The sequence below is a fragment of the Prionailurus bengalensis genome, chromosome E4 (genome assembly GCF_016509475.1).
Source record: "Prionailurus bengalensis isolate Pbe53 chromosome E4, Fcat_Pben_1.1_paternal_pri, whole genome shotgun sequence".
Taxonomy (NCBI): domain Eukaryota; kingdom Metazoa; phylum Chordata; class Mammalia; order Carnivora; family Felidae; genus Prionailurus; species Prionailurus bengalensis.
The window spans coordinates 2045180-2070894 of record NC_057360.1 but is presented as its reverse complement, the minus strand read 5'-3'; the positions used below and the strand labels follow the sequence as shown (position 1 = coordinate 2070894).

Below are 25715 nucleotides of genomic sequence, written 5' to 3'. Positions count from 1 at the left end.
GCGGCCTGTCCCACCCCCTTCCAGCCACCCCACACCTCCCTCAAACGTGTCATTTGTGGCAGAACCCAAACTAGATTTGAAGCTACCATTTCACACGGGAACCCTGGTCTTCTCATCCTGTGGGCCTCGATATGTGCGCTCCGGTGGATTTACCATTTTCCTGTAAATACAGGCCCGTGACTGTGGTTCATGGGTAAGAGCGCCACTCGGGGCGCTGCGCCACCAACAAAGTGGGGACGAGGCTGCCGGTTCGTGGAAGGTTTGCAGGACGGGCAAAGAGACGCAAGCCTGGAGCCTGTTTGTTGCACACACACCCCCACCCCCTCTGCTGACCTTGTCCCCGCCGCCCCCACCTGGCCCCGCTCCTCGTTAGCCCGGAAGCAGGTTCACGGTCCTCACAGAGGAAGAAAGCTCGAGTCCCCTGAGCCCCGCACCATTTGCTCCTGCCCGCTCTCCCCCTCACCGCACACCGCGGAAGGAGTCCTGGCCTCTGCGGTCTCCACAAGAGGCTGGCTTGTGCCCCCCCCCCACCCCGGAAGGTCACCAACGATCTGTGGGTAAAGCTATCGCTACCTCTGTGCCCGGCTGCTTTACGGTATCTGACCCCAGTGACCGCTTGCTTCTTGAAGATCATTGCTCCGCTGGCCCCCAGTGTCCTGCTGGCGCTGTGCCGGTTCCTGGGCCGCGGGTCTCTCAGGCCGGGGTTCCCGGGGACCAGGGGAGGCCGGTTTAGGGGCGTCCGCCTTTGTAATCCAGGAAATGGGAGATCCTGCTTGGCCCTCTTAGCTGGCGCAGAGAGATTTGTGTGTAAACGCCCTTGGCGGTCAGTAAGTGAGAGGCGCCCAGTTTGGAGACACAGTTACCCTCTGGAAACCTGATGAGCCAGCTTTGGATGCGGGGCCTTCTCCGCTTTCACCCACCTGCTCTGCGCCCAGGACCGTCCGTCTCCCACCTCCAGCAACCACCAGCAACTGCCGGTACCGTCAGGCCACCTTCAAACCCTAGTAAGGAGTGGGTGGTGTCCCTACAAGGAGTGTCGTTCCCCACCCCCACCCCCAGAGCAGGCGATGGGGCCGACGCCCTGGACTGTGCTGGGGAAGGTGGCTGAGTCTGTCGTTGAGGGGGACACCCGATCATCTCAGCTTGACACTAGATGCTGTCGGGGACAGGGAGGTCACCAGGCCGCACAAATGCATTGTTGGGGCTCGGAAGCACTTTGGAGCCGGGACTCTACAACATTCAGTGATAAGTCACAGCAAATAGCCTTGAGCACCTGCCCTCGCGGTGTGGATGCCCGTGACACCAGGGCATCGAGCCAGCAAGGGCCTTGCCATCTGGCAGCCTTTTGGGCAGGGACACATCAAGTTGGGAGTCACTGCTCCACCCCCCCGCAGGCCCGGGGCTCTCTCAGTTTTAGCAAACCGTTCAGGCCCAAGCGGATCGGACGGTCGGTCATCCCCGGCTTTGGGGTTGTGTTTCAGTGTCTGATGCTGTGAGACCCACCAAAGCCAGGATGGAGTGACCTAACTACCTATGTCGGTCGCGAATCTGCAGCTCGGGTCGGGCCAGCCCACCGGTGCCCATCTCTGTCACCTCTGCTGCCTCTGGCTCAGGCTGCCGTGACTCCACCACTAAGACTAGGACAGCGAGGCCTCGGTGTGTCTGGTTCCCTGCGGTCCCGCCGCCCGACATCTTCGGGGTAGGTGGACTTCTCCGCGGCGCTCAAGCGTGGAGGGTGGGTGAGATGTCCCTGGAGAGAGCGTCCAGTGCCAGTGCGTGGACTACCGTCTTCGAACGTGGCTTCAGAAGTAGTCCCAGGCTCCCCAGATCCGAGGGGAGGAAACGGAGCACACACACACACACACACACACCCCATTGCACAAGTGTGCAAGGTCACCCCGGGGTGGGGGCGCTCACCCATCCTTGGGAAATCCTCTGGGCCACAGCTTGTCTCGCAGCCAGAAGACTCTGGGGAGGGGATTCGAATCAGCCTGGACTCTGTTCTCCACAACCCCCCTCCAGCACCTACAGTGTGCGGGAACTGGGGCTGGGGGCTAATGTTTCTCTGCAAATTCATGTTTTCTTAATGCTTATTCATTTTTGAGAGAGCGCGCGCGCACGTGAACTGCGGAGGGGCAGGGAGGGGGACAGAGGATGCGAAGCAGGGTCTGTACTGACCGCAGAGAGCCTGATGCAGGGCTCGAACTCACTAACAGAAAGATCACGACCTGAGCGGAAGTCCCAGGCTCAACCACCTGGGCCACACGAGTGCCCCTGCAAATTCATTTCTTTAACAAAGGCAAGCAGGAGTGCCAGTCCCCGGGTGGGCGCGGGGAGGAGGGGGGAGACGTGGCCCTGCTGTGGGTGGGTGACCTGGCGGGGGGCGCTGAACTTGGAGACAGGGAGGTTGGGGATGGGACAGGAGGGGACAAGGATCACCTCCTCCCTCCCCTGGCTGCAGGCTGGGGGCTCCCGCGAGTCTCCCTCACGTCACCCTGTTTGGGAACCGACCCACTAGAGCAGGGCCCAGAACGCCTACTGTGGTCCGTCCAGCGTCTCTTTCCTCTACCTGATGGCAGGCCCCCCGGGTGCGGCCATCCAGAGCCATCCCGAACCACGGTGCCCAGCGGAGAGAACCCCCGCCAGCTTCCCCTGCAGGGGCAGGTGACGGGGCGCGCGGACCCCGCAGTCGCTCCTGTGGGCCCCCGCTGGTGCTCCCGGAAGTGCAGTGAATCACGAGCCCGCCCCGGGGGCCTCATGTTCCTGGCGTTGGCGCCCTCTAGTGGCCATGCCGGAGCAGCCCCGCACTGCCCGCTGGGAAGCGGGAGGCGCAGACTTGGGAAGCCTGGAGGCGGGAAGCGCAGACGCTGGGAAGATGGTGGCGCGGGAGGACGCCCGGCTCACCTGGTCCCGCTGATCGCTTAGATTCCACCCACATCGGCCTAAGTAACGCAGAAAACCGCCAGAAGACTAGCAGAACGGACTCTCCGGAGCCAAGCGTAGACGAGAGGCCCACGAAAGAGGGTAGGAAGGCCGGAGAGCCGGTGCGCGCTGCACGGACTGGCGGGAGGGAGCGGCGCGCGCGGAGGGGCAGCCCGCCCGGCAAGACAGAGCCCCCGGAGTCTGGCCGGCGAAAGCGGAGGGGCCGGACTGCGTGGGTTCTGACAGCCAGCGGGACTCAACCTCTGGAATTTTAAAAGTCAGCATCTCTGCTCTCGGGGAGGGGGGAGGGCGAGTGGACGCCAAGTCCTCCCTCTACAAAGACTGCGGGACAAAGAGCCGCGGGGATACCGGCCGGAACCACAGTTTGAAAAGCGCCTGGGGCCTACGGGAGGGAGTTGTTGAGCCTGGGAGGACAGACTTGGCGGGGGAACAAAGGAGCTGGCGGGCGCCATTTCCCTCTCCCATCCCCCAGCGGAAATTCCAAAGGGAACCAGTTCCCGCCACCGAACTTGCACGCGCAATTCCCCAACGCTGTGCTTCTGGGGATCCATCCCTCCGCCGGGTCTGTCCTCCCGGTGCTGCAGGGCCCCTCCCGCGGGGGACCGCCGTGGGCAAAGCGAGCTAAACCTGTCCCTCCCGCCCCTGTGCAGATCCACCCCCTGGGATCCGCTCGGTCGGTTCGTGGCCAGATCCCATCGAAGCAGCACCACAAGCCTGGCAGTGTGCGAGCAGCCCAGACGGGCCACACCACTCCACAGTGAGTCCTGCCCCTGGGAGAGGGGAAGATAAGGTACACACCAGTGTGACTGCGGCCTGCCCACCAATAAACCTTTTTCCTCCCCCCCGACAGCACAGGGGAAGTGCCCTGCAGTTTGGAGCTACCGCATCTCTAGCAAACTCCGGGTCTGATCCAGTGCGCCCCAGACCGACCCACTAACCGCACAGGGACCCGATCCTGCCCACAACAGGGAGAGCCACTGCACGGAAGGCGAGCGCAGTTCAGCCACAGCAGTAGCAACTGCTACCGTAGCAACGCACACAGGGACGCCCCTGAAGCGCCATCTTCCCGTTAACAGGGGACACTGCACCGCGGGGCACTACAGGACCTCGTCTTCCTAAGGCCACTGCTTTAAGTGCGGGAGACGCAGCTGACTTTGCTGACAGAGACACAGACGCAGCAGTAGACAAAATGAGGAGACGGAGGAATAGGTCCCAAATGAAAGAACAGAACAAAACCACAGCGAGAGACGTAACCAAAACGGAGACATGTTCTGTAACTGATCTAGAATTTAGAGTAACCCTCCTAAAGATGTTGGCTACAGTCGAGGAAAGCCTGGAGAACATCCAGAAAGACCTAAAACACCTAAAAAAGGACCGGGAAGAGATGATCAACTCACTAAAAGAAACGAACAAGAGACCATCTGGAAAAAATAACAAAGAAGAGACCGGACAAGGGCAGAGCAGCAGCCCAGACAAAGTAGTGGAAAGTCACCAAGCTGAGCCAGCGAGAGTGAGAAAAGCTGTGCAAGATGAGAACAGACCTAGGGAACTCCGCGACACCATCAAGCACAACAGTCGAGTTACAGGGGTTGCAGAAGGAGAAGAGAGAGAAACGGAAGCAGAACATTTATTTGAGGAGATAAAAGCTGAAAACTTCCTGAATCTGGGGGAGGAAACAGAAACCCAGACCCAGGAGGCGCAGAGAGCCCCCCAAAAAACCAACCCGTAGAGTTCCATACCAGGCCAGCCAGTAAATAAAATGGCAAAACCTAAGGATAAAGAGAGAATTTTGAAAGCATCAAGAGGAGAGAAAGCAGTGACATCCAAGGAAAATCCCATAAGGCTATCTGGATTTTTCAGCAGCAACTTCAGAGATTAGAAGGGAACAGCATGATCTATTCAGGTGCTAAGAGGCAAAAGTCTGCAGCCAAGAACACTATCCAGCAGGGCACTCCTTCAGAATGGAAGGAGAGAGAGAGAGTTTCCCAAACCAACAAAAGGCAAAGGAGTTCATGGCAGGGAGGAAAACCAGCCACTTCCCCGTCACACACGACGCCACCGGCCTGTGGGTCCCACATCCACAGTCCAGCCACCCTCCTGCCTGAGTCTGCTTCTTGGGGGCACTAAAAGAAACAAACCCAAACCTGGCCTCTTAGAATTTTGAAAATGGGGGGTGGGGGCGGCTGGTCAGTACACGGGCCTCTGGGAGGGGGCGGGGGGGGGGGAGGGAGGCTTTCCTCTTATATACTCTTTCTGTACATTTTTTTTTTAAGAGAAATAAGACAAAAAAAAAAAAAAACGTGTTGCCGTCCTCTGACTCCTCCCCTTCCTGGGCTACCAGGCCCCCAGTGGCCCTCTCCTCTCTCCTCGGGATGCCCTCGGCCTGGGATGCTAGCGCCTTCCTACATCTCACGCCCAGCACGGGGCTCTGAGGCCTGTGTCTTGCTGCCCCAATTAAGGGGGGGGGGGGTTCCAGCGTCCACACCGCCTTCCTCTGGGGAGCGATCCCCCTCGTGTGAGTCGCCAGGGGTGACAGGGTCCAGCTACCCTTTCTCCCCCCTGTGGGGAGCTGGGGCGCAGAACCCAGACCCAGGGGGCGCACCGAGAGCTCCCCCTGGAGCCAGCGAGGCGGAGATGCAGGGACATGTGCCACCCGTCCCCCGACCAATAACTCTTCTGCTGAAGGTCGCCAGGGTTGGTCGTGATTGCCGGCCACCTCCCTGTGGGGCCCAGGCACCTTTCAGGGGTTCCTTCCAAGTGCCACAGGTGTGAGGGACACCTGATCGGAGCAGCGACCTGTAGTCTGCGGAGCGAGGGGCTGCGGCCTAGCAAGAAGGGTCAGGACCCAGGTGTTGCGGGGGGGGGGGGGGGGGTGACCTTATGAAGGCAGTTTCCACAACCACAGGAGGCGATATGGCCGGGTTTTCAAAGTAGTTGAGGACCTAAGAGGCTTGGTGAGCTGTCACTTGGGAGCCTCATCCCGATAGGACCGACCGCGGTCGCCCTCAGCACGTCGCAGGAAGGAGCCCGAGAGAAGAGCCGCCTGGCCCGCGTTGGCTGCTGCCGTGCTGTCCCTAGGTCCCCAGTAAGCTGCCACTTCTACGAGCTGTGAGCTTAGTACCCTTTCACCCAGGCTCGGCCCCGCGCCGCCCCGAGGGCCACCTCACAGGTGCCCTTTCTACCCTGTGGGACCCTCGGCCTTATTCCCCCCCCCCCCCATTCCCCCAATACCTGGCCAACCTGCAAACAACCTGCAGCCTCTGCTCCTCCAAGCGGTTCCCCCCCACCCCTCCCAGAAAGGCCCCGGGCACCTGCCAGGTTCAGGCCCCGGCCCCCACCCCCACCCCCCTTCCAGTCCTCTGCGCTCGGCCACCCCCGCCACCACGCGTGCGGGTCCCGGGGCGGTGCTTGCAGTGCCCCGCTGTGACTCCCTGCTCGTCCCGCCGGAGGGCCCGCCCCGCCCCCGCCCGGCAGCATCGAGGAACGGAACGCAGTCCCGGGCGGTGGCGGCCGCCAAAAACTGCCCTCGCTTCTGGCTTCACAGGCCAGGCCCGGGCGCCTCCCGCTGCGTCCGCAAAGGAAGGCGGTTCTTAGGACGCGGAGGGGCCCGGGGTCTGTCCCGGAGCTCGGGGCCCGGCCGCGCTGGGGACCCGCGGCGGACGGCGCCCGCAGGGGAGGAGTCGCAAGGCGGCGGACAAAGGCGGCGCGGGCCGGTGGGCGGGGCTTGACGTCACGGGCCGGCGCCCCGCCCCCCCGGGGTGGGCCCCGCGCGGCCACGACAATAGGCGAGGGGGCCGCTCGCCGCCGCTCCCCGCTCTCGCTCTTCCGCGCCGGCTGGGCGGCTGGGGCTTTGCAGACCGCGGGGCCCTAGCGATCTCCTCGATTTTACAGAAATTCGCTTTCGGCGCCGACGTGCTTCTTTTAAAAAGGAAACGCGAGCGCGAGGCGGTCCCCGGCCGCTGTCGCCCCCGTCCGGCTGCCGGCCGGGGGACTCCGAGCGGCCGGCTTCCGCGCGCGGCGGCCACCGGAGGGCGCCTCGGCGCCGTCGCCCTCTCCCCGGAGCACACTCTGCCTGGGACCCAGACCCGGGCGGGCCACCCCTGCCTCGGGGTCACCCGTCGGAGAACCCAGCTGGGTCACTGTGTGACCTCAGGGCAGGTGCTGGCCCTCCCTGTGCCAAGGTTTCCCGCAGGACGATTTTCATTCTAGAACGTTAAGGGAAGGGCACAAGTGTCTCTTGAGTCGGCTACGCCTTCATGGCCTTCACCTCAAATAGCTCACAGAGGGGCACATTCTGGGGAGACTTGCTCTGAACCCCTTCGGGGCCAAGGGCAGGTATGCGATGGGGAGCCGGCTCGGGGCTGGTCAGTAGGTACCTGTTTCCTCCTGGTCCCTCTGTCCTTTCCAGAAGGCAGTCAGGATCCCTGGCCCACTTAGCTCGGGGCTACTAAAGCTGGGTCTCATCCTGCCTCAGTTTCCCCTTCTACACCCCCACTCCCTAGGACAGATTCTTTGGCCACTCTATATGCCCCAGCTGGAAGCGATCTGGAGACCATCTGGGGAGCATTCTCACTGGCCAGCTGGCCTAGGTGTGCTGGTCAGGACCTCCAGCCCTGCCTGGAGTGGGTGCTGCTTGTGGGGACCCCCACTCCTTCCCTGCTCCCCACCACCCCAGTCCAGACAAGACTCCAGGATGGAGGAGACGGCATCTTGGGCTCGAGGACTCCATGTGGGGTGTGGGCCCTCTGGCAAGGAGAGACTCCAGCGTAGGGGTGGCCACTCTGCCCTTCCCTGGGCCATTCGGTGCTGGGCAGGGCCCGTCCATTAGTAGATGTCACTGCCAGTTCGCTGCGTTGAAGTCCCCTGCACTTTGTGAAATTTTCCCGAGTCCGAAGAGGCGGCCTCCCGGGCTGCGGGAGGAGGCCGAGGCCAGGGAGGCCGGTCTTTGGCGGGGCCCTGCTGACACCCGTCTGGATTGTTAAGCCCCCTCCCCAGCAGCCTTGTGCCTCCTCTGGGGGTGACGCCCTACCTGCTCTGGCCGGAGGGTGAGGGCCACCTGGGGCCACCTGCTTGCCTTCCACACAGTCCCCCACTGTCCCGGACCCTTGCGACGTGGGAGGCTTTAGAGGCCATTCAGGAGAGAGGGGCCCCGTCCCGTGGGCGGCAGGTGCAGAAGGCCCTGGTGCTGCAGATCTCATTCGTCCTGTTCTGTCTGTTCTTCATGTATTTGTCCTGCCCGCACTTCCTGACCCTTCCTCTGAATCAGGCTGTCCCGAGGAGCTGGGGGTTCCCAGAGAGCACTTCTTACTTCCTAATACTGGGGCAAAGGACTCTGATTTCATTGCTTACGAGCTGTGTGGCCTGGGCCAAGTCCCTCGGCCTCTCTGAGACCAGGGGTGCCTTGCCCAGAGGCCTCCACCGCCAGGGTTGGCCAAAAGGCTGCGAGAGGTTCCCCGTGGAACTTTCTCTGGCCACGGCAGGATAGCCTGGGGCTCGGGGCTGTGCACGTAGCCTGGACCCTCCTCCCTGAAGCCCCTTGGGCTTTCTTCCTTCCATTTTCCCACATGTCCCCCGCCTCCTGGAGGCAGGTGCCCGGCCTCAGAAGCCTCCTCGTCCTCCCTCCCCCTCCTCCCTTCTCCCTTCTCCCTGTCACTGAATATCGCTCCCTCCCTCCCTCCCCCTCCTCCCTTCCTGAACATAGCGCACAGCAGCCCAAGGTCGGAGGGGTGACAGATGTCACAGAGCATCGCCCTCCCCCTCGGCCATCCTGCCGAGGAGCCCCGGCGGAGCCTGCAGGGGTGCGGGGCCTGGCTGATGGGCTCGGCTCCCTCACAGTCATCATCGTTACCGTCAGTGTCGAGGGGGGGCTCCTTGAATGAACCTCCCCGCTGATGGCAGACACTGCCCCTCAGGAGGTGACATCGCCCCCCCTGGAACGGGATCACCTGACGGGGGAGAATCCCCCCTGACTCGGACCCACCCCCCCCAAGGCTACCAGCCCTCGCATCATCCAGGGTACGTCTGGCAAGAGGGGGCCTCTCTCCCAGGGACGGGGGTCACCCTCGGGAGCTGCCTGGAGGTGGGGGTCAGAGACACCCAGAGTGGGACGCTTTCCTGACAGGCCAGGTCCCCGAGCAGCCCGAGGGAGGGTGAGCGGGGCTCAGCAGAAATCCGAGCCCAGAAAGGAGAGGCGCTCTTGTGATCACGGGGGAGACAAGGCGCACGTGAGGCCACCGGCACCCGTCCCCAGGGCCCAGGCGGAGCCGTGACTCCCAGAGGGAAGGGAGAGTCATGCAGTGTCCCCGTCCGGGCCCACGAAGCCTGATGCTGGGGCCCGGGCAGCTGACGGTCGTGCTGTTCCAGGAAGAGACACGGCCAGCGTGGGGTGGGCTGGGACACAAGGGCCTAGCTCTCCAGTCCCGGGACCTGGTTGTGGCTTTCCCCCTCAATTCGGGGGCCCCCCGGTGTCCCCCGGCCGCTCTCCCAGCTCCGTCTCTCCGGGTTCATTGTCACATGTGCCCTGGTCCGGGACACCTCCTCCCTCCTGCCATGTCAGCATGTCAGTCTCCCCCCAGGTCCCGGGCCCACTCTGGCCTTGGCCGTGATCGCCGTCTGCACCCCTCAAGCCAGGGCCTCTGTTGCCTCGTGGGGTCTTGTCCTCGTGACGCATCCAGATGGGGGCATCGCGAGGGCAAAGGCCTCACTGCCCGCCCCAGTGCCTCACATCCTGAGAGCGGGCCCCACGAGCCCCCAGGGCTTTGGGGTCCTGCACACTAAAGTTAAGGCCTGGATCGGCCCCGTGATGGCGATAAAACGTGCCCTCGATTCCTCGGCACGACTCCCTTCCAGGGATGGGGCACAGTCCCCTCCCGTGGGGTGCCAGCTGGACCTCGCCTGGTGACTCCCGTAGAGGGAACAGGAGGTGGCGGTCATGACAGGTGACGTCCGAGCCTGGGTCACAAAGGGTGTCGCGGCCTCCGCGTGCCTCCCTCTCGCTGGCCTTGCTCACTCTGGGGGAAGAGGCCAGCGTGTCGTGAGGCCCTTTGAGCCACCTTCGGAGAGGCCCCTGGCGAGGGGCTGAGGCTCCCGCCAACAGGCCGCACTAACTCGCCAGCCGCGGGAGTGAGCGGCCTTGGGGGTGAAGCCTCCGGCCCCGGTCAAGCCTTCAGATGACTGTAGCTCGGGCTCCTCTCCTGGCGACAGCCTCCCGAGAGACCCGGAGCTAGAAACAGCCAGACCTGAACTCCCACACACAATGTGAGGCATAAGCAAGATGTATTGGGGTTTTTTTTAGTTTTGTTGTTGTTTATTTTGAGAGACAAAGAGAGTGAGGGGGGGAGGGTCAGAGAGAGAGAGAGAGAGAGAGAGAGAGAGAGAGAGAGAGAGAGGCTTCATACTATCAGTGTGGAGCCGGACGTGGCACTTGAACTCACAAACCACGCGATCATGACCTGAACTGAAATCAAGAGTCAGACGCTTACCTGACAGAGCCCCCCCAGGCGCCCCAAGATGTGTTGTTTTTAAGTCACTTGAGTCTTAGGGTAATTTGTTACCCAGCAGTAGGTAACCAATAAAACTCCTTAAAAGCTGAGTGTCCTTTGGGAAGTCACCTGAGTTTTCTGAGCCTCAGTTTCCCCTGAGTTAAAATGTTAAACGGTGTTTGCCCCCTTGATTGTCCACCCCTCCCACGAACACACGCTGGGTCCTTGAAGGACAAGGCCTCCCTCTGGTCAAGGCGGTCCTGCCTGCACAGTGGCCCCATCACCCCGGTGGCAGGGACACATTTGCCGTGTGGCTGGGAGCTGGAACCTTCCGCTGGGCATGCCGAGCTGGGTGGGCCTCCACAGACCGGGCTGGCGTGCGGGGCCCCCGGGATGGAGGGGGCTTGGCCCTCGGTACCTTTTGGATCCTTTCCAATTCCGAACCACGTGACTGTGTCATCTACACGAGTAAATAAGTGAGTCAAATTCGTATCAAGAGTGAGGTGTGCAAAATCACAACAGAGTCACATACTGTTCAAAACAAAACAAAACAAGAAGGGGCTCCTGGGGTTGAGGCCCGTGGGTTGAGCGTCCGACTCTTGATTTGGGCTCAGGTCATGATCTCACGGTTCGTGAGTTCACGCCCCGTGTCAGGATCGGTGCTGACAGGTGGGAGCCTGCAGCCTGCTTTGCATTCTGTGTCTCCCTCCCTCGGCCCGTCCCCCACTCACATTCTCACGCGTGTTCTCTCTCTCAAAATAAATTTTAAAAAGAAAAGACAAAACTGAGCAGGGAGCAGGAGCCACACTCCACAGGGTTCTTCCTATTAAGCCAATGAACGCCCAAAATCCAACAATGACCATGGCAAGGGGAGGGCCGGGAACCCAGACCTGGTACCATGTATTATCTAAAATGTCCACTGGGGGGCGCCTGGGTGGCTCACTCTGTTGAGCGTCCAGCTCTTGGTTTGGGCTCAGGGCATAATCTCACAGTTCATGGGTTCGAGCCCCGCTTGGGGCTCTGCGCTGATAGCGTGGATTCTGCTTGGGATTCTCTCTCTCTCTCTCTCTCTCTGCTCCTCCCCCACTGCGCTGTCTCTGTCTCAAAATAAATAAACTGAAAATGTCCGTTTGTAGGACCGCCTCTCGATTTCGGGTCAGGTCATGATCTCACCGCTCGTGGGTTCAAACCCCACCATCAGACTCCGCAATGACAGTGCAGACAGAGCCTGCTTGGGATTCTCTCTCTCTGCCCCCCACCCCCCACTTGCGCTCAAGCTCTCCCTCTTTCTCTCTCTCAAAAGAAATAAACTTTAAAATGTCCGTTTGTAAAAAAAAAAAAAAAGTATTCGTAACATGACAGAAAATAAAATGTCCATTTCTCAATAAAAAAAAAGAAGTGTGAGACGTGCAAAGAAACAGGCAAGTTTGACCCGTATTCTGAAAAAAGGGAGGGAGTAGAAACTCACCGAGGGACGCAGGTGTTGGACTTTGTCCCTCTCCTTCTCTCCCTTGCCCAGTGCCAACTTCCAGGGATCTGGCCGTGTGTCCACCCCTGAGGCTGTCCACCTTAGGGGACCAGGGATTGGGAAGGCTATAATGACACGCCAGGTGGAAATTACCTCCTTGGATGAGGATCAGTCCCCAGAAAAATAGAAGGGTCATCGACTCCAGTCCAGGTTGTATATTAAAAAAAAAAAAAAAAAAAAAAGGCATTTTAAGAATTTATTTGAGCAAAAATCGTTTGGCCTGGCCCAGCACCAAGCAGGAAGTGGTGAGGAGGGCTCGGCCAGGAGCCAGGGGCAGGACTTAAATAGAGAAAGTGCAGAGCAGAGAAAGGAAATGGTGCACTTGGCCATAGCCTAAGCCCCCCACTTTGTGATCCTGTCTCCATCTTGGATATTGGGACCTTGAGGCATTTACAGACTAGGATTTTGGTTTGCTCAGGTGGGCCCCAGGGGATTGCTGCCACATCAGTCTCGTGGCCTCCTTGTTTAATTAAATGGAACAGTGGATACCCCAAAGGTGTCTGTCCTCTTTGCATCAGTGGGAGGGGGAAACACAACACCCCAAAATACACCACCTCAGTCCGGTCTGTGGGTTATTTAGAGCCCAAGGCAATCAGAACCCAGCAACCCAAGAAAAACCTTTACCCTGGGGCCACTGGGGCGGCTCAGTCGGTTAAGCGTCCGACTTGGGCTCAGGTCACCATCTAGAGGTTCGTGAGTTCGAGCCCCACGTCGGGCTCTGTGCTGACAGCTCGGAGCCTGCAGCCGCCTTCGGATTGTGTCTCCTTCTCTCTCTGCCCCTCCCCCACTTGTGGCCTCTCTCAAAAATAAATAAATGTAAAAAAAAAATTATTATTATTATTATTTTTTTAAATAAACCGCGCTCCAAGAAATGGCTGTCGGGGCTCCTTCCCTCAGTCCCTCTGACTCTGTTCTTGCCCATGGTCACGTCTGGGCTGTGCGGCCACAGGACAAGGGCGGGAGCCCCGCGCCGCTCAGGGTGGGCCCTGTGCGACAGGCAGCTCCAGACTTACAAGGAGAAGACAAAAGAACCAGGGACAAGAAAAGTAAAAGGTATTGAAATAGGCTCAGCTACTTTGGGGTTTTCCTTTGTATTTATTTTTAGCAAGGATTGTGTGCCTAACTCTGCATTAAAATAGCTGATGCTACCAAAAGTGAAGGCAGCTGGTGGGCCCGGGCCACCCAAGTGGGGAGTGGGCATTTGTGTCGCGGACCCCCCCTCCCCCCACCCCCACGGGCCGCTCTGGTAGCATGAATGCAAACAGAAGCAGGGCCCTTTGGGTCCAGCTCAGGGCAGCGGGGGAAGCTCCCGGAGGCAGCCATGCTTGAGGACTTAAGCTTCCAGAAAGCCTCCTCAGCTGACTGCAGCCAGCAGAGGGCTGAGATTCCCCCCACTGATCACCAGGCCCCGCGTCCCAGGGAGACAGATGCGACAGCCGGCTCTCCGTGCTCCATCAGGGGGCTTTAAGTATTGTTCCTGCGAGGGCGCGTCCGGGAGGACTTTCTGGCTGGCAGGTCCCACCTGAAAACGCCCGGATGTGTTCCATCCTCCTCCGGCCACCTGGGAGACACACGGGTGGCGGAGGAGGCGGGGAGGTGGAGGGGACCCTGGCGACGAGAGTAAGAAGGCTCACGAGCCAAACTTCCTTTGGCCCAAGTTTCCAAGTGTGGCCCTGGAGTGGTGACCCACCTCCACGCCGAGCTGGACAGAGTCCCTGAGCAGGTGGGGGCCGATACCCCGGAGCGGAAAGGTTGCCCTTGTGTCCACGGCTGCCTTCACAATACTGGGGAAGAGAGGGACGCCTGGGGAGCTCGGTCGGTTAAGGCTCCGACTTTGGCTCCGGTCATGGTCTCATGGGTTCGAGCCCCGCGTGGGGTCTGTGCTGACAGCTCAGAGCCCGGAGCCTGCTTCGGATCCTGTGTCTCCCTCTTTCTCTGTTCCTCCCCTGCTGACGCTGTCTCTCAAAGGCGAATAAACGTTTAAAAAAGAGAGAAAGAAAATACTGGGGAAGAGACAGTGCCATGTGGCTGTGCGTGTCCCTTAGCATTTGTCAGGAACCCACGACTCCAGAGGCAGCTGTCAACCGCTTCCGATCTCATCTACACATGCACCTGAGGGATGTTAAGAACAAATTTTCTTTGGCGAAGTGATTGATGCGCCGGGGGTGGGGGGGGGTGGGGGGGTGTGATGGGCGCCGCGCAGGCCTCTCTGCGGCGCCCGAAGGGGATCGACGACACCCGGCAGGCTCCCAGGTGCCGCGTGCGGGCCGGCAGCTTCCCGCGGTGCCCCTTTGGGGGCCGATTCCGTTGGCCGCTACGACAGGATCAATCCTGTTACGCCTGCTTCCAAGGGACCGCGTCGCGCGAGACACGTGTCAGAAACCTGGGCCCTCGCTTGGGCGGCGGCGCCGTGACCTCAGACAGCGTGCCGAACTTCTCTGAGCTCCATTGTCCGTCCCCCTGTGCAGACTGGAGCTGACGCTGAGCTTGCAAGGTGGCGGCGAGAAGCACGCAAGTTTCAAAGGTCAAGCGGCTGCCGCAGCGTCCTCCCGCCCCGTGGCTGCACCAAGGTCGCGGCGGGCGTCCGGACCTCGGGGCCTCCAGGTCGCCCCCGCCCGGGAAGGGGTCCCACCGCCACCCCGCCCGCTAATCGCCCAAAGGTGGCGGCCCGACCACCCCGCCCCGCTCCCGAGAACCCGCACCGACGGGGACGGTCCCGGGAGGCGCCAGGACTGCGCCCCGCCCCCCGCGCAGAGAGCAGCTGCCAGGAACTCGAGTATTAATAGGAGCAAACTTCCTGGAAAGATTTTCTGGTCCCAGACGGAGGCCCCGCCCCCCTCCGCCAGCGCAAATAAATACCGGCCGCGGGGTGGGGGTGGGGGGGTCGGCGGCCGCGAGCAGGGAAGCCCCGCGCGGCTCGCAGGTGCCCGGGAAGGGGCGCCTCTTTGTGCGCCCCGCGGGGGCGCGCCCGCCCTCCGCGCACCGCCCCGCGCCCTGCGCGCCCCCGCGCCCTCCCCCGCGCTCGCCTCCCCCGCCTCCGAGGCCTCCCCGCGCCGGCGCCCTTCCCGGCCGAGCGCCCGCCTTCTCGGCGCGGCCCTGCGCGCCCCCGCGCCCTCGCGCGCGCCTCCGCGGCCTCCACGCGCCTCTTTTGCGGCCCCGCGGGCGGGACGGAGGACGGAGCGGGGGGAGGGCCGCCTGGGCCCTGGGCCCACCGGGGCCCGGGGTCCGCGGCTCCTCCTCCCGGGACAAAGCCCGGCCCGCCCGCCGGGCCGTGCGTCGTTCAGGGTCCTCGACACCACCCCCCCACCTGGCGTTGAAAGCCGCGCTCTGCTGCTTCCGAGTTTCCGGATCCGCATCCGGATCTGCCCGGACCCCCTGGGCCCGGAGGCGGTCGCCGCCCCCGCCTTCCCCGCAACCCCTTCGCCCGCCCGCAGAGGGCAGTTCCGGCGCGCGAGGCCTCCCCGCCTCCAGGCCCCGGAAGGTAGCAGCCGCCCCCGGGTTTGCGCCAGGGCTTTCCCCGCCTGCGACTCCATCCGTTCGTTCAAAATGTGTATGCGGGGCCTCAGAGGTTCCAGGGCACCGTTCCGGGCACTGGGGATCGAGCGGAGGTTGTGATGGCAGAGACAGACTAGCCTCAGTGGAATGCGCCACATGTTGGCGACGAGGGCTAGGGGAACAGCAGCAGGGAAGGGGGGGGGTAGGAAGTGTGCTCACAGGAGAGGTGGCTTTCAGGTAGGTGACTGGGAAGGCGACGGTGGAGTTTGAGGACAGGCCTGAAGGAGGCAGTCATGCAGAGAGAGACACGTGGTGGCCCGCCGCGCTCCAGAACCGCCGGGGGGGGGGGGGGGGAGAGGTGGAGGGGGGGCAGTGTGGCGGGAGCAGCAGGAGCTGGGGGGGGAGGGGCACCAGGGCAGGGTCACGCGCTGGATGGCCTTGTGGGCCACCGCTGACTCTCTCCTGGGGGAGTTGGGAGCCCTGCAGGCTTCTGAGCGGAGGGGGGCACAAGTGTGACTTCTTTTCCAGGCAGCGTTCTGAGTGGGGAACAGACGGCAGGAACCGCGCCCGGAGCTGCCGGCCCAGACGGAAGGTCCTCAGAACAAATCCCAATCCCAGGAGAGCCAAGGAGGGTGACAGGGACAGGAGAAGTGGTCGGTGGGATTCTGGAAGTCTCTCGAAGGGCTTACGGCCGCGCCAGATAGGAGGTAGGAGAGAGGGAAGGGAGTCCAGGAGCACTACGGTTTGGGCCTCAGCAACCGGAAGAGAGTCGTTGTCATTAACTGGGTCGGGGAAAACGCCTTGCTAGTTGTGGGAGCCCGGTTTGAACAGGCCGGGCCGAGGCACCCGTTAGACATCCAGGCGCAGGGGTGAGCAGACACCGGTCCGACGGGTCTGCAGTGCGGAGATGCGCGGGCCGGACATAAATACGGGAGGTCACCGCACAGCCCTCCTGGCCGTTGACAGCCACAGTTTGCTGGGATTATCTAGCTCCGCGCTGTGGCCTGCGGGAGCCACCAGCCCCGTGTGGCTACTGAGCACTTGAAATTAGTGGAGGGACGCCTGGGGGCCCAGTCGGTTAGGCCTCCGACTTTGGCTCAGGTCACGGTCTCACGGTTCAGGGGTTCGAGCCCCGCGTCAGGCTCTGTGCTGACAGCTCGGAGCCTGGAGCCTGGATTCCATGTCTCCCTCTCTCTGCCCCTCCCGCACGCGTTCTCTGTCTCTCAAAAATAAATATACATTAAAAAAAAAAAAAAGAGTTTCCAATGAGGGGCACCTGGCTGGCTCAGTTGCAAGAGCACTCCTGACCTCGGGGGGGTGAGTTTGAGCCCCGGCCTTGGTGTCGAGATTACAAAAAATAAATTTTAAAAGTCCAGTGAAAATTTAGTGTCCACATTGAGAGACGCTGCAGGTGTTCAATGCAAACTGGATTTCGAAGGTTTAGTACAAGAAAGTAAAGTATCTCAATAATTTTTACATCGAATACCAGGTGCCCCTTGGGTTAATGTAGTCTTAAAATCAATCTCGCCGTTTCCTTTTTACGTTTCCAACCTGGTTCCTAGAAAATTGATTTTATTTTAGATTCTATTTTGAGAGAGAGAGAGAGGGGGCACAGGTGGGGAAGAGGAGAGGGAGAGAGAGAATCTTAAGCAGGCTTCTCGGAGCCCTGCTCGGGGCTCCATCCTGTCACCCGCCATCATGACATGAGCTGAAGTCAGGAGTCAGACGCTTAACCGACCACCCAGGCGCCCCTAGAAAATGCTAAAGGACACATGCGGTTCATATTAGGCTTGCATTGGACAGTGTCCATCTAGGGAGGGACTTGGAGAGAGAAGGGGTCCGCGGACTGACTGAGCCACGGACCCCCCATAGCACAGCCAGTCAGAGGGAGGGAAAGCCTGCAGGAGCGGGGAGCCGGGTGGGAAGGCGGGCAGGTGTGGCGTCCCACAACCCCCTGGGAGGGTGTCGCCAGGAGGACGGAGTGAGCGTCCTGTCCCTTGTCGCAAGGTCGACGATGAGGACTGAGCACGTGGTCCAGCGGCCACGAGGTCACTGCTGAGGTGGCAAGAGCCTTGCTGGAGGGGCCAGGAGGGGAGCCCAGGGTGGGGCCAGGAGGAAGGGGCAGGCACGCGCCGCAGAGTTTCTAAAGGGAGAGGAGCGGGTAGCTGCGAGGGAGGTGAGCTGGAAAGTGCTCCTGTGGCCCGAGAAGTGGGAGAAATGGTGGCACTGTCCCTGCCGCCCGAGGTGACCGGTGGAGAGGGGACAGCGGCTGGAGTCACGTCCTTGAGGGGACAGAGAGCAGAGGCCTTCGGTGGGGCGTGAAGCGTCCACAGGACCTAGGGCGAGGCAGCGAGCTAGGGCCTGGGGCCTGGCGGTGGCCGGGCGGGTGGCCGGATGGGTGGGTGTCCGGATGGGTGGCCCGGCCGCTGGGTAGTGCTGTTCCAGTGCTGCCGGAAGCCACCCGATTTGCCCCTAGGTGGGTGTGCCCCCCCTCCGAATCCTGCCCGCCTTTGTTTCTCCTCTGAGATTTGAGTCATCTCTACATCCAGTGTGGGGCTCGAACTCACAACTCAGCTCAAGAGCGGTCTCCAGGGACTGAGCTGGGCGAGGAGAGCTCATCTCTTTGACTACAAAACAGGGAAGTAGCCAGGGGAGAAGGAAGTGGCATTTTTCCTTTGCTTCCTGTGCACCCCAGGGCGCCCCTCCCTCCCCCTTCCTCCTCCCCTCCCCCTCCTTTCCTCCTCCTTCTCCCCCCTCCCCTCCCTTCCCCCTTCGTCCCCCTCTCCTTCCCCCCTCCCCTCTCCTTTCCTCCTTCCTACCCTTCCCCCTCCCCTCCCTTCCCTTCCCTTCCCCTCTCCCCTCCCCCATTCGGGCAGAGCTGGCCCCGCCCCCAGAGTTACTTCCTCTTCTCCGGCTGTGGGCGGGGCCTGGCGCCCCACTGGACACAAGGAACTTGGTCCTTCCCATCCGCCTTCGGGGAGCGTGCTGGGGAGGGGTGCGCCTTCGGGGAGCGTGCTGGGGAGGGGTGCGGCTGGCAGTCCTCCAGGTGAGGATCTGTGCACCCCAACGGGCGCCGCCCTCGCTGAGCCTGGAGCCCCTGCCTCGCGCCTCACTGGCCACCCGCCGTCCTACGACCCTGGGTCCCGGGGCGCCGAGCAGAGCCCAGCGCGGTGCCCGGTGGTCGGTAACGAAAGGAAGCTGGGACTTGGGAAGAAGCGGCGCCTTAACCCAGCACCGGCCTGCATGGTGGGCAGAGTCCCCCTGAGGGTGCCCTGCGCTCGCCCACCCCCAGGGTCCTGGAACAGTGGGACTGGGGCGAGGGCAAGGCTTGGAGAGATCCGTGTGGGCACTTTTCCTAAATGGATCTGACCTGCGACCCCTTTAAAATGCTTGTTAATAACACCCGAGGCCGTGAATATCCTAGGGAGGATGTGCTCTCTGGGAATTTCTCCCCAGGGGCTCGTTTCAGCCAGCTCAGGGGCCCCGGATGCATCTGCTCAGGGGCTGTGCCTCTACCCTCCCGGCTTGCAACGCACCCGCTTCAAGGGTGGGCAGTTACCGGAGGACCGGGAGGGCCTTCGGGTGAGCCCGCTCCTCCTAGGTCTCCTGGCCTGGGCCCGGGGCCTGCCTCTGAGGCCACATCTACCCAAAACACCGGCCCCACCCTCCAGGGTGGACCCGGGGTCACCTCCCCTCAGCCGTGGGCTGCTCTATTGACTGCAAGGTCGCACACACGTTAGGGGTGGGAATTACACCCATCTGGCAGAAAGATTCTTCTCTTTCGAGTGGCGCTGCAGGACTCTCGGGTGCTGTTTAGTCATTGCCCACCCGAGCGGGGAGTGACGCATTTGTAAGCCTTGTGCCAACACGGGCAGGGCATCACTGCCAATGGAATACCGAGTCCCAAAGGCCTCCCTGAGACTCATAAAGTGAGTCCACGGGGAACAGCGACTGAATCTGCAGAGAGATGATTCGCACAGAACGTTTTAGGGGACCGTTGATTAGCACGCAGGATCGTCCTGCATGTGGAAGTCAGTGAATGAAAAGTTTATCTGACGGGCAGGCTGTGTTTCAGGAAGACGCGGCTCGTGCGACACGACGTCAACTTGAACGGAGTTACGAGTGTCTATGACTTTGCGTAAAAAGTCGGGAGGCAGGGACTCCAGGATGGGATGGCAGCCGCACGGTTACAGGAACCCGGGCTTCACCATTTAATTCTCATTTAATTCTTCACCGTTCTCGAGGCTGCCTCGTGACACAAGATGGCTGCTGGCGCTCTGACCCTTGCCTCTCAGTTCCCCATCGGCCCCAGCAGGTGCCGGGAAGGAGCCCCGGGAGGGAAGCCGCCAGCGCGGTGTGGCCACTCACAGCGTCCCCGAATGTCGTCCACCGCAAGGTGACCTGTGCTGGGTGTCTGCAGCAGAGAGAGAGCGCCGTGGTTCCTGGCGGGCTCCCTGAGCCCGAAGCCCGCATTTCTGTCCAGCGGCCAGGCAGGGGGAGGGAAGGGAGGCCAGGGCCTCTCCTGGAGCCGAGTCCCGCCTTGTGCTGGACGGCCTTCCGAGAAGAGTCTCTCTGGGACGGTGTCACAAGTTCCTGGCGGTGTCCGAGCATCTGGACACGCTGAGGGTCACTAAACCGACGGGCGGACAGGTCCTGAGGCTCGTCCTTGCCGCCCTGCCCTCAGGAGGCAGACAAGCCTAAGGTTCACCTGGGTTGCAGAGTCTCGGGGATGCGACTCGTTTTCCAGGGGGTGAAATGAGCCTCGTTTCTTGGTGTTCCTGTGAGTTTTACTGAGTCCAGGAAAGATCTGAGACACCGTAGGTCACCAGCCTCTCCGTCTGTGTGTGGGGGTGGCGGAGGGTGGAGGGAGTTTCCCCAGTCGGCTCTCTGGAGACGGGGCCTTGCTGCGGTCTCTGACCACAGCAGTTTCGAGAAGCAGTGTTTCCTCTGGGTGCCCCCCAGGGAGCCCCTGCAGCACGTCAAAGAACAGCGCACCTCCCGCCCAGCTGCCCAGGAAGGCGCGGCCTTGTGGAGTCAGGAACCTGGACCCCAGGATCAGAGGAGGGTCGCCATTTCTTGAGCACCCACCGTGTCTGTTCTAGACACTTGACATCTTTTTAAAAAATCTTTTATTTATTTATTTTGAGAGGGAGACAGAGAGAGTGAGAGACTGAGCAGGGGAGGGGCCGAGAGAGGGAGAGACAGGATCCCAAGCAGGCTCTACGCCATTAGCGCAGACCCCCATGTGGGGCTAGAACTCGAGAACCGTGAGATCGTGCCCTGGGCCGAAACCAAGAGCCGGACACTTCACTGACTGAGCCCCCCCCCCGGCACCCCGACATCTAGTTCTTTAATAATAACTTTATCGGGGCGCCTGGGTGGGTCAGTCGGTTGCACGGCCGACTCCTGACTTCAGGTCATGATCTCACAGTTTGTGGGTTGGAGCCTCGCATCGGGCTCTGGGCTATGGATGCGGAGCCTGCTTGGGATTCTCTCTTGTCTCCCTCTGTCTCTGCCCCTCCCCTGCTCAGCCTCTCTCTCTCTCTCAAAATAAAAATAATAATAGTAATCACTTTATCGAGTCGTATTTTCCATGTTGTCTGATTCACTCATTTCGAGGATACACCCCAACCGATTTTTAGTAGATCGCCTGGCCGCGCCCGTCACAGTGGGTGGGTTTGTAGAGCACGTCTGCAGCACAGATAAGATCCCTCACGCCCCTTCTCTGTCGCTCCTGCTTTCTTCCTGCCCCAGACAAGCACTCATCTATTTTCTGTCTCTATAGATTTGTCTTTTCCGGACATTTCACATAAATCAATTCTACGATGTGCTGTCTCTCACGTCTGGCTTCTTTCCGGTGCAGAATGTTTCCAAGGCACATCGTGGCACAGCGTGGTGTCGTTCCTGCTTCTCGCTGGGGAGCCCGGCTGGCCCCCGCTCCGCCTACCCATCCAACCAGTTGACGGTGTTTCCAGTTTTTGACTCTTGAGTAACGCTGCTAAGAACGTCTGTGTGTAGACAGTTCCACTGTGTTGTATTTCTAACCCTCCCGATCCTGTGTCCTGGGTATGATCGTCCTTGCTTTGTGGATGAGGACACTGACGAGGACAGAGACTCGGTGACGCATCCACGGGCACACGGCTGCCATATTTTATCCGTTCTAGGGAGTCCCTTTCCCCCCCTTATTCTTCTGTTTCTGAAACCGGGATGCATCTTACGGTCAGGGCCTTGTCATAGCTATTTTGCAGCTTGTCCCCCTGGGGGACGTGGCTCGTGAAATGTTAGTATGTTTTGCAGTCAAGGGTTTGGGGGTTTGTTGAGATGTCGCACTAAGGGTCACGCTGAGCCAGGATTCTTGGTGGCAAGTGACAGAAATGCAACTTGGGGAGGAATGCACTAGCCCGAGAGTCGGGCAGGAGCCTGGGAACAGGTGGGGGAGGAGCTCCGGGGACTCGGCACCGTTGGGTCTCTGTCCATCTGTCATCTCTGCTCGGCCTTGACAACAGGCTCTCTTGTTCCCCCGTAGGGCAGCCAGCCCCTCTTTAGAGTCCTGCGATTAGGTCCCCTGCCAACTCCTCTTCCTGCCTTTGTGGGTGGATCGTAGGGAAGGGCTCTGATTGGCCCTGCCTGGGCCACGTGTCCCTCTCTGGCCCAATCACTCAGGCGTGGGGAATGGGGTCCTCCACGCGGCCCCACTCAGTGCCGCTGCAGACCGCACAGACTGAGGGGTCTTTCGAAAGACTAACCGAAGCGTATGGTTCATTTATTGTGTTGCGAGGTAATGTTCTCAAGAGGTTAATTACACCTCCCAGAACTATGCTGTTTGAAGGATTTAATAAAGCAGTGAAATATGCACGTAACACGCGAGGTGCAATTATGCTTAAGCTGCTCATCAAGTAGAGATTTGTTTGCAGACAGTTCCCTAATAGAAACAGGAAAGAATCGTGTAGGATTGGCCACGTTGGGTTTAAGCCCCACGGCACCGGCTCCTCGGTGTTTACCGAGCCCTTTGAACCGCGGACCGTGGCCTCCGCGTCTCCCCCGAAGGATCGGGCGCCCTCGCGCGTCGGCCCTGTGCCTCTCCTTCCTGTATCTGGACTGCCCTTGGCCCCCACTTCCGTCTCCCCGGTTCTGGCCTCCGATTTCGGCCTCTGTCTCCGCAGGGCCCTTGCTCACGGCTCCTTCTGAAGGCTCTCTCTCTCCGCCTTCCGATCTCCCGCGGCCCCCTCGGTGGCACCTGCTACGCGGGGCTCCTCACAGCAGGTGAGTGTCCAGCTATGTTTCCTGCCTGTGTGTTTCCTGTCCCGTGTTAAGGAAGCAGACGGGCTCTCCGGTGCCCTGCGTCTCAGCGAGGGTCAGCTCACCGGGCTTGAGACACTCACTTCCGGTATTACTTGGGTGGAGGCTAAGCCGGGGTAACTGAGAAACCCCGAGACAGCGACTCAGGCAAGATCGCGGTTTCTTTCCGTCCCAGGCACCGACGCGGGGAGAGCAGAGCGGCTCAGGACGGCTCTGCTGCTGTCGACCTTCAGGGACCGCGGTCTCCTGGGTGCCGTGGTCCCTCCACCCCCTGGAGGGGTCGTAAGGTCAGCCCATCTGTGTCCCAGCCCGCGTGCGGGCACGCGCCCCAGGTCCGCAGACGCGTTACATCTGCTCACACCCCGTCGTCTGGGACGGAAGCAGGCAGATGTAGCTCGCTCCCAGGGATGCGGCCCAATGTGGTCCCGCCGCCCGGGCTAACCTGAACTGGGCCACGTGACTATAGAGGAGGGGAGAGGGTATTGGGGACACGCCTGGCAAGGTAGTGAGTTACCACCTTGTCCTTTCTGGCCTTAGCTGGGTGCCCCGGTGGGGGGCGGGGGGGACACGTTGTGAGGCCCGCAGGAGAGAGCCGGGGACAGAAGAGGGGTCCTGCTGTGGTTGCCTGTTCCTGCAGAATGAACGCCCCAGGACTTAGCGTCAAGTTATTTTGCTCACAAATCTGCTATTTGGGCAGGGTTTGCCGGGGACAGCTGGTCTCTCCTCTGTGGCATCGCCTTGGGCCTGGACTCAAAGGCTGGGGGCGGAATCACCGAGAGGACGGCTCGATCACACGCTGCTTGTTGGCTGGGACCTCAGCTGCACCTGTGGCCACGCACCTGCACGTGAACCTGCCACGGGGCTGCTGGGATTTCTCCCCGCCTGGGGCCTGGGCCCCGCGAGCAAGCGTCCTTCCCTGGAGAATAAGTATGTAAACTTTTAAGTTTTTAAATTTTATTTATTTTGAGAGAGACAGAGACAGCGTGAGTGGTGGAGGGGTAGAGAGAGGGAGAGAGAGAATCCCAAGCAGGCTCCATGCCACCAGCGCAGGGCCGGATGCGGTGCTCGATCGCACAAACCATGAGATCGGGACCCGAGCAGAAATCAAGAGTCAGAAGCTTAACCGACTGAGCCACGCGGGAGCCCCCAAAATAGAACCTTAAAAAAAATAAAGAAAAAAAACCCCAAATAATTAAAAGACCTAAAGACTAAAATGACCTAAAAGATAAAGAGACCCGTTTGTGCGTAGTTACCCTAGAGAAATGAAAATTTATATTCACGCAAAACCTGTACAGAAATGCTCACGGAAACTTCTGGAAGTCCCCGAAGACCGGCGACGCGTGGTCAACCACGGTCAGGATCAGATGGTCCTTCTTCTGACTCAGCCTCAGAAGGTCAACGGTAGCCCAGCGCTCCGTCAGGTACGCACGTCACCTCCCCACGGGAGCATCTCATTGTCTCACATCGTCACAAGATGGGGGAGGAACACAGGACAATAAGATATTCTGAAAGCGAGAGAGAGAGAGAGAGAAAGAGAAACCGTTTGCACATACCTGTTATTACAATACATTGTAATAATCGTTCTGTTTGATCATTGGTTACTGTTGTTCACCCCTCGCTGTGCTTAGTTTAGAAATTAAACCTCCTCGGAGGTGTGTGTGTACCAGTCTGGGTGGGGCTCAGAGCCAGCTGCGGTCTCAGGCGTCCCCCGGGGGTCTTGGCAGGCGTGCCCCAAGGATAAGGGGCCGGGGACGGCTGTCTGCAAATTCAAAAACCGAAATGCAATTGTGCTTCCCAACAAGTGATGCCAGAACAGCTGGACATCCGCATGCAAAAAAGGGGACGCGAGACACAGACCTTCCAGCCTTCACCAAAGCGAACTCTCACGGGACCCCAGGCCGAAATGTACAATGTGGGACTGAAATTCCCAGAAGTTACCCTTAGGAGCATGTCTAGCTGACCTTGGGTCTGGGGACGACTTTTTATTTTTTAGTATTTTTAAATGTTTTTAATGTTTGTTTATTTATTTATTTATTTTTGAGAGTGAGAGACAGAGTGTGAGTGGGGGAGGGGCCGAGAGAGAGGGGGACACAGAATCCGAAGCAGGCTCGGGGCTCCGAGCTGTCGGCACAGAGCCCGACATGAGGCTCGAACCCACCAACTGTGGGATCGTGACCTGAGCCGAAGTCTGACGCTTAACTCACCAGCCAGCCAGGCGCCCCTTGGTGACGACTTTTTAGCTGCAGCATCCAAGACGTGACCCATGAAAGAAATAATTGAGAAGCCAGACTTCATTAAAGTTAAAACCTTCTGCTCTGGGACAGAGATGCTATCAAGTGAACGAGAAGAGAAACCCCAGATGGGGAGAAAATATTTGCAAAAAAGATGCATCTGATGACATTAAAAAAAAAAAATCAATGCTTCCTAGTATAAATGCTCTGGAATTTAGCAGAGAGACTATAATTTGGGAATAGGATCTGGTGGGACTTCCTCATAATCATGTGCCGTGCATTCCTACCTAATAATTACTTCTCTATTTCTCGACTGGAGGTCTTTCAATAAATAAGAATTTATCAAGGGGCGCCTGGGTGGCTCAGTCGGTTAAGTGTCTGACTTTGGCTCAGGTCATAATCTCGGAGTTCGGGAGTTCGAGGTTCGAGCCCCGCGTCGGGCTCTGCGCTGATCTCTGCTTGGGAGCCTGTCTCTCCCTCTCTCTCTGCCCCTCCCCCCTCTCAAAATACATAAATATTAAAAAAAAACAATAATGATGGTGGACCCACAGCATGTACAGCCCAAGCATGAACCCTAAACTGCGGCCTTCTGGCGATTGCGATGTGTCAGCACAGGGTCACTGACTGTAGCAAATGTCCCACTCTGGTGGTGGGGGGGGGGTTGACAGTGGGCTGAACTATGCAGCAAATGACCGAGGCCGTGCCTGTGTGGGGCAGGGCTGTAGGGGAACCCTGCGT

At 60.1% G+C, this 25715-nt stretch overlaps 1 protein-coding gene and 1 long non-coding RNA gene across 3 annotated transcripts; both read left to right on the top strand.

Moving 5' to 3' along the window:
• The first annotated feature begins 2141 nt into the window (after nt 1-2141).
• Nucleotides 2142-5092, top strand: LOC122476386. 2 transcript variants are annotated; one of them, XR_006295479.1, is made up of 3 exons: nt 2142-3024; nt 3594-3700; nt 3794-5092. It is a non-coding gene; the product is annotated as an uncharacterized LOC122476386 (long non-coding RNA). The 2 variants fall into 2 exon arrangements; XR_006295478.1 differs by having other exon boundaries at nt 3594-5092.
• A 9048-nt stretch (nt 5093-14140) lies between these two features.
• Nucleotides 14141-24821, top strand: LOC122476436 (atherin-like). The gene is made up of 8 exons (XM_043569081.1): nt 14141-14205; nt 14421-14612; nt 14995-15433; nt 22611-22710; nt 22922-23033; nt 23444-23673; nt 24042-24167; nt 24549-24821. The coding sequence occupies exons 1-7, from the start codon at nt 14141-14143 to the stop codon at nt 24149-24151; spliced, it is 1248 nt and encodes a 415-aa protein (XP_043425016.1). The 3' UTR covers nt 24152-24167; nt 24549-24821.
• Nucleotides 24822-25715: the final 894 nt, after the last annotated feature.

Coding starts and splice junctions, on each gene's coding strand:
- LOC122476436 (XM_043569081.1), top strand. CDS start 14,141: ATGGGCGCCGCGCAGGCCTCTCTGCGGCGCCCGAAGGGGATCGACGAC. Junction 15,434..22,610: donor CCGCCTCCAGGCCCCGGAAG/GTAGCAGCCGCC, acceptor CTGTCTCCGCAG/GGCCCTTGCTCACGGCTCCT. Junction 23,674..24,041: donor CGTCCTTCCCTGGAGAATAA/GTATGTAAACTT, acceptor AAACCTGTACAG/AAATGCTCACGGAAACTTCT.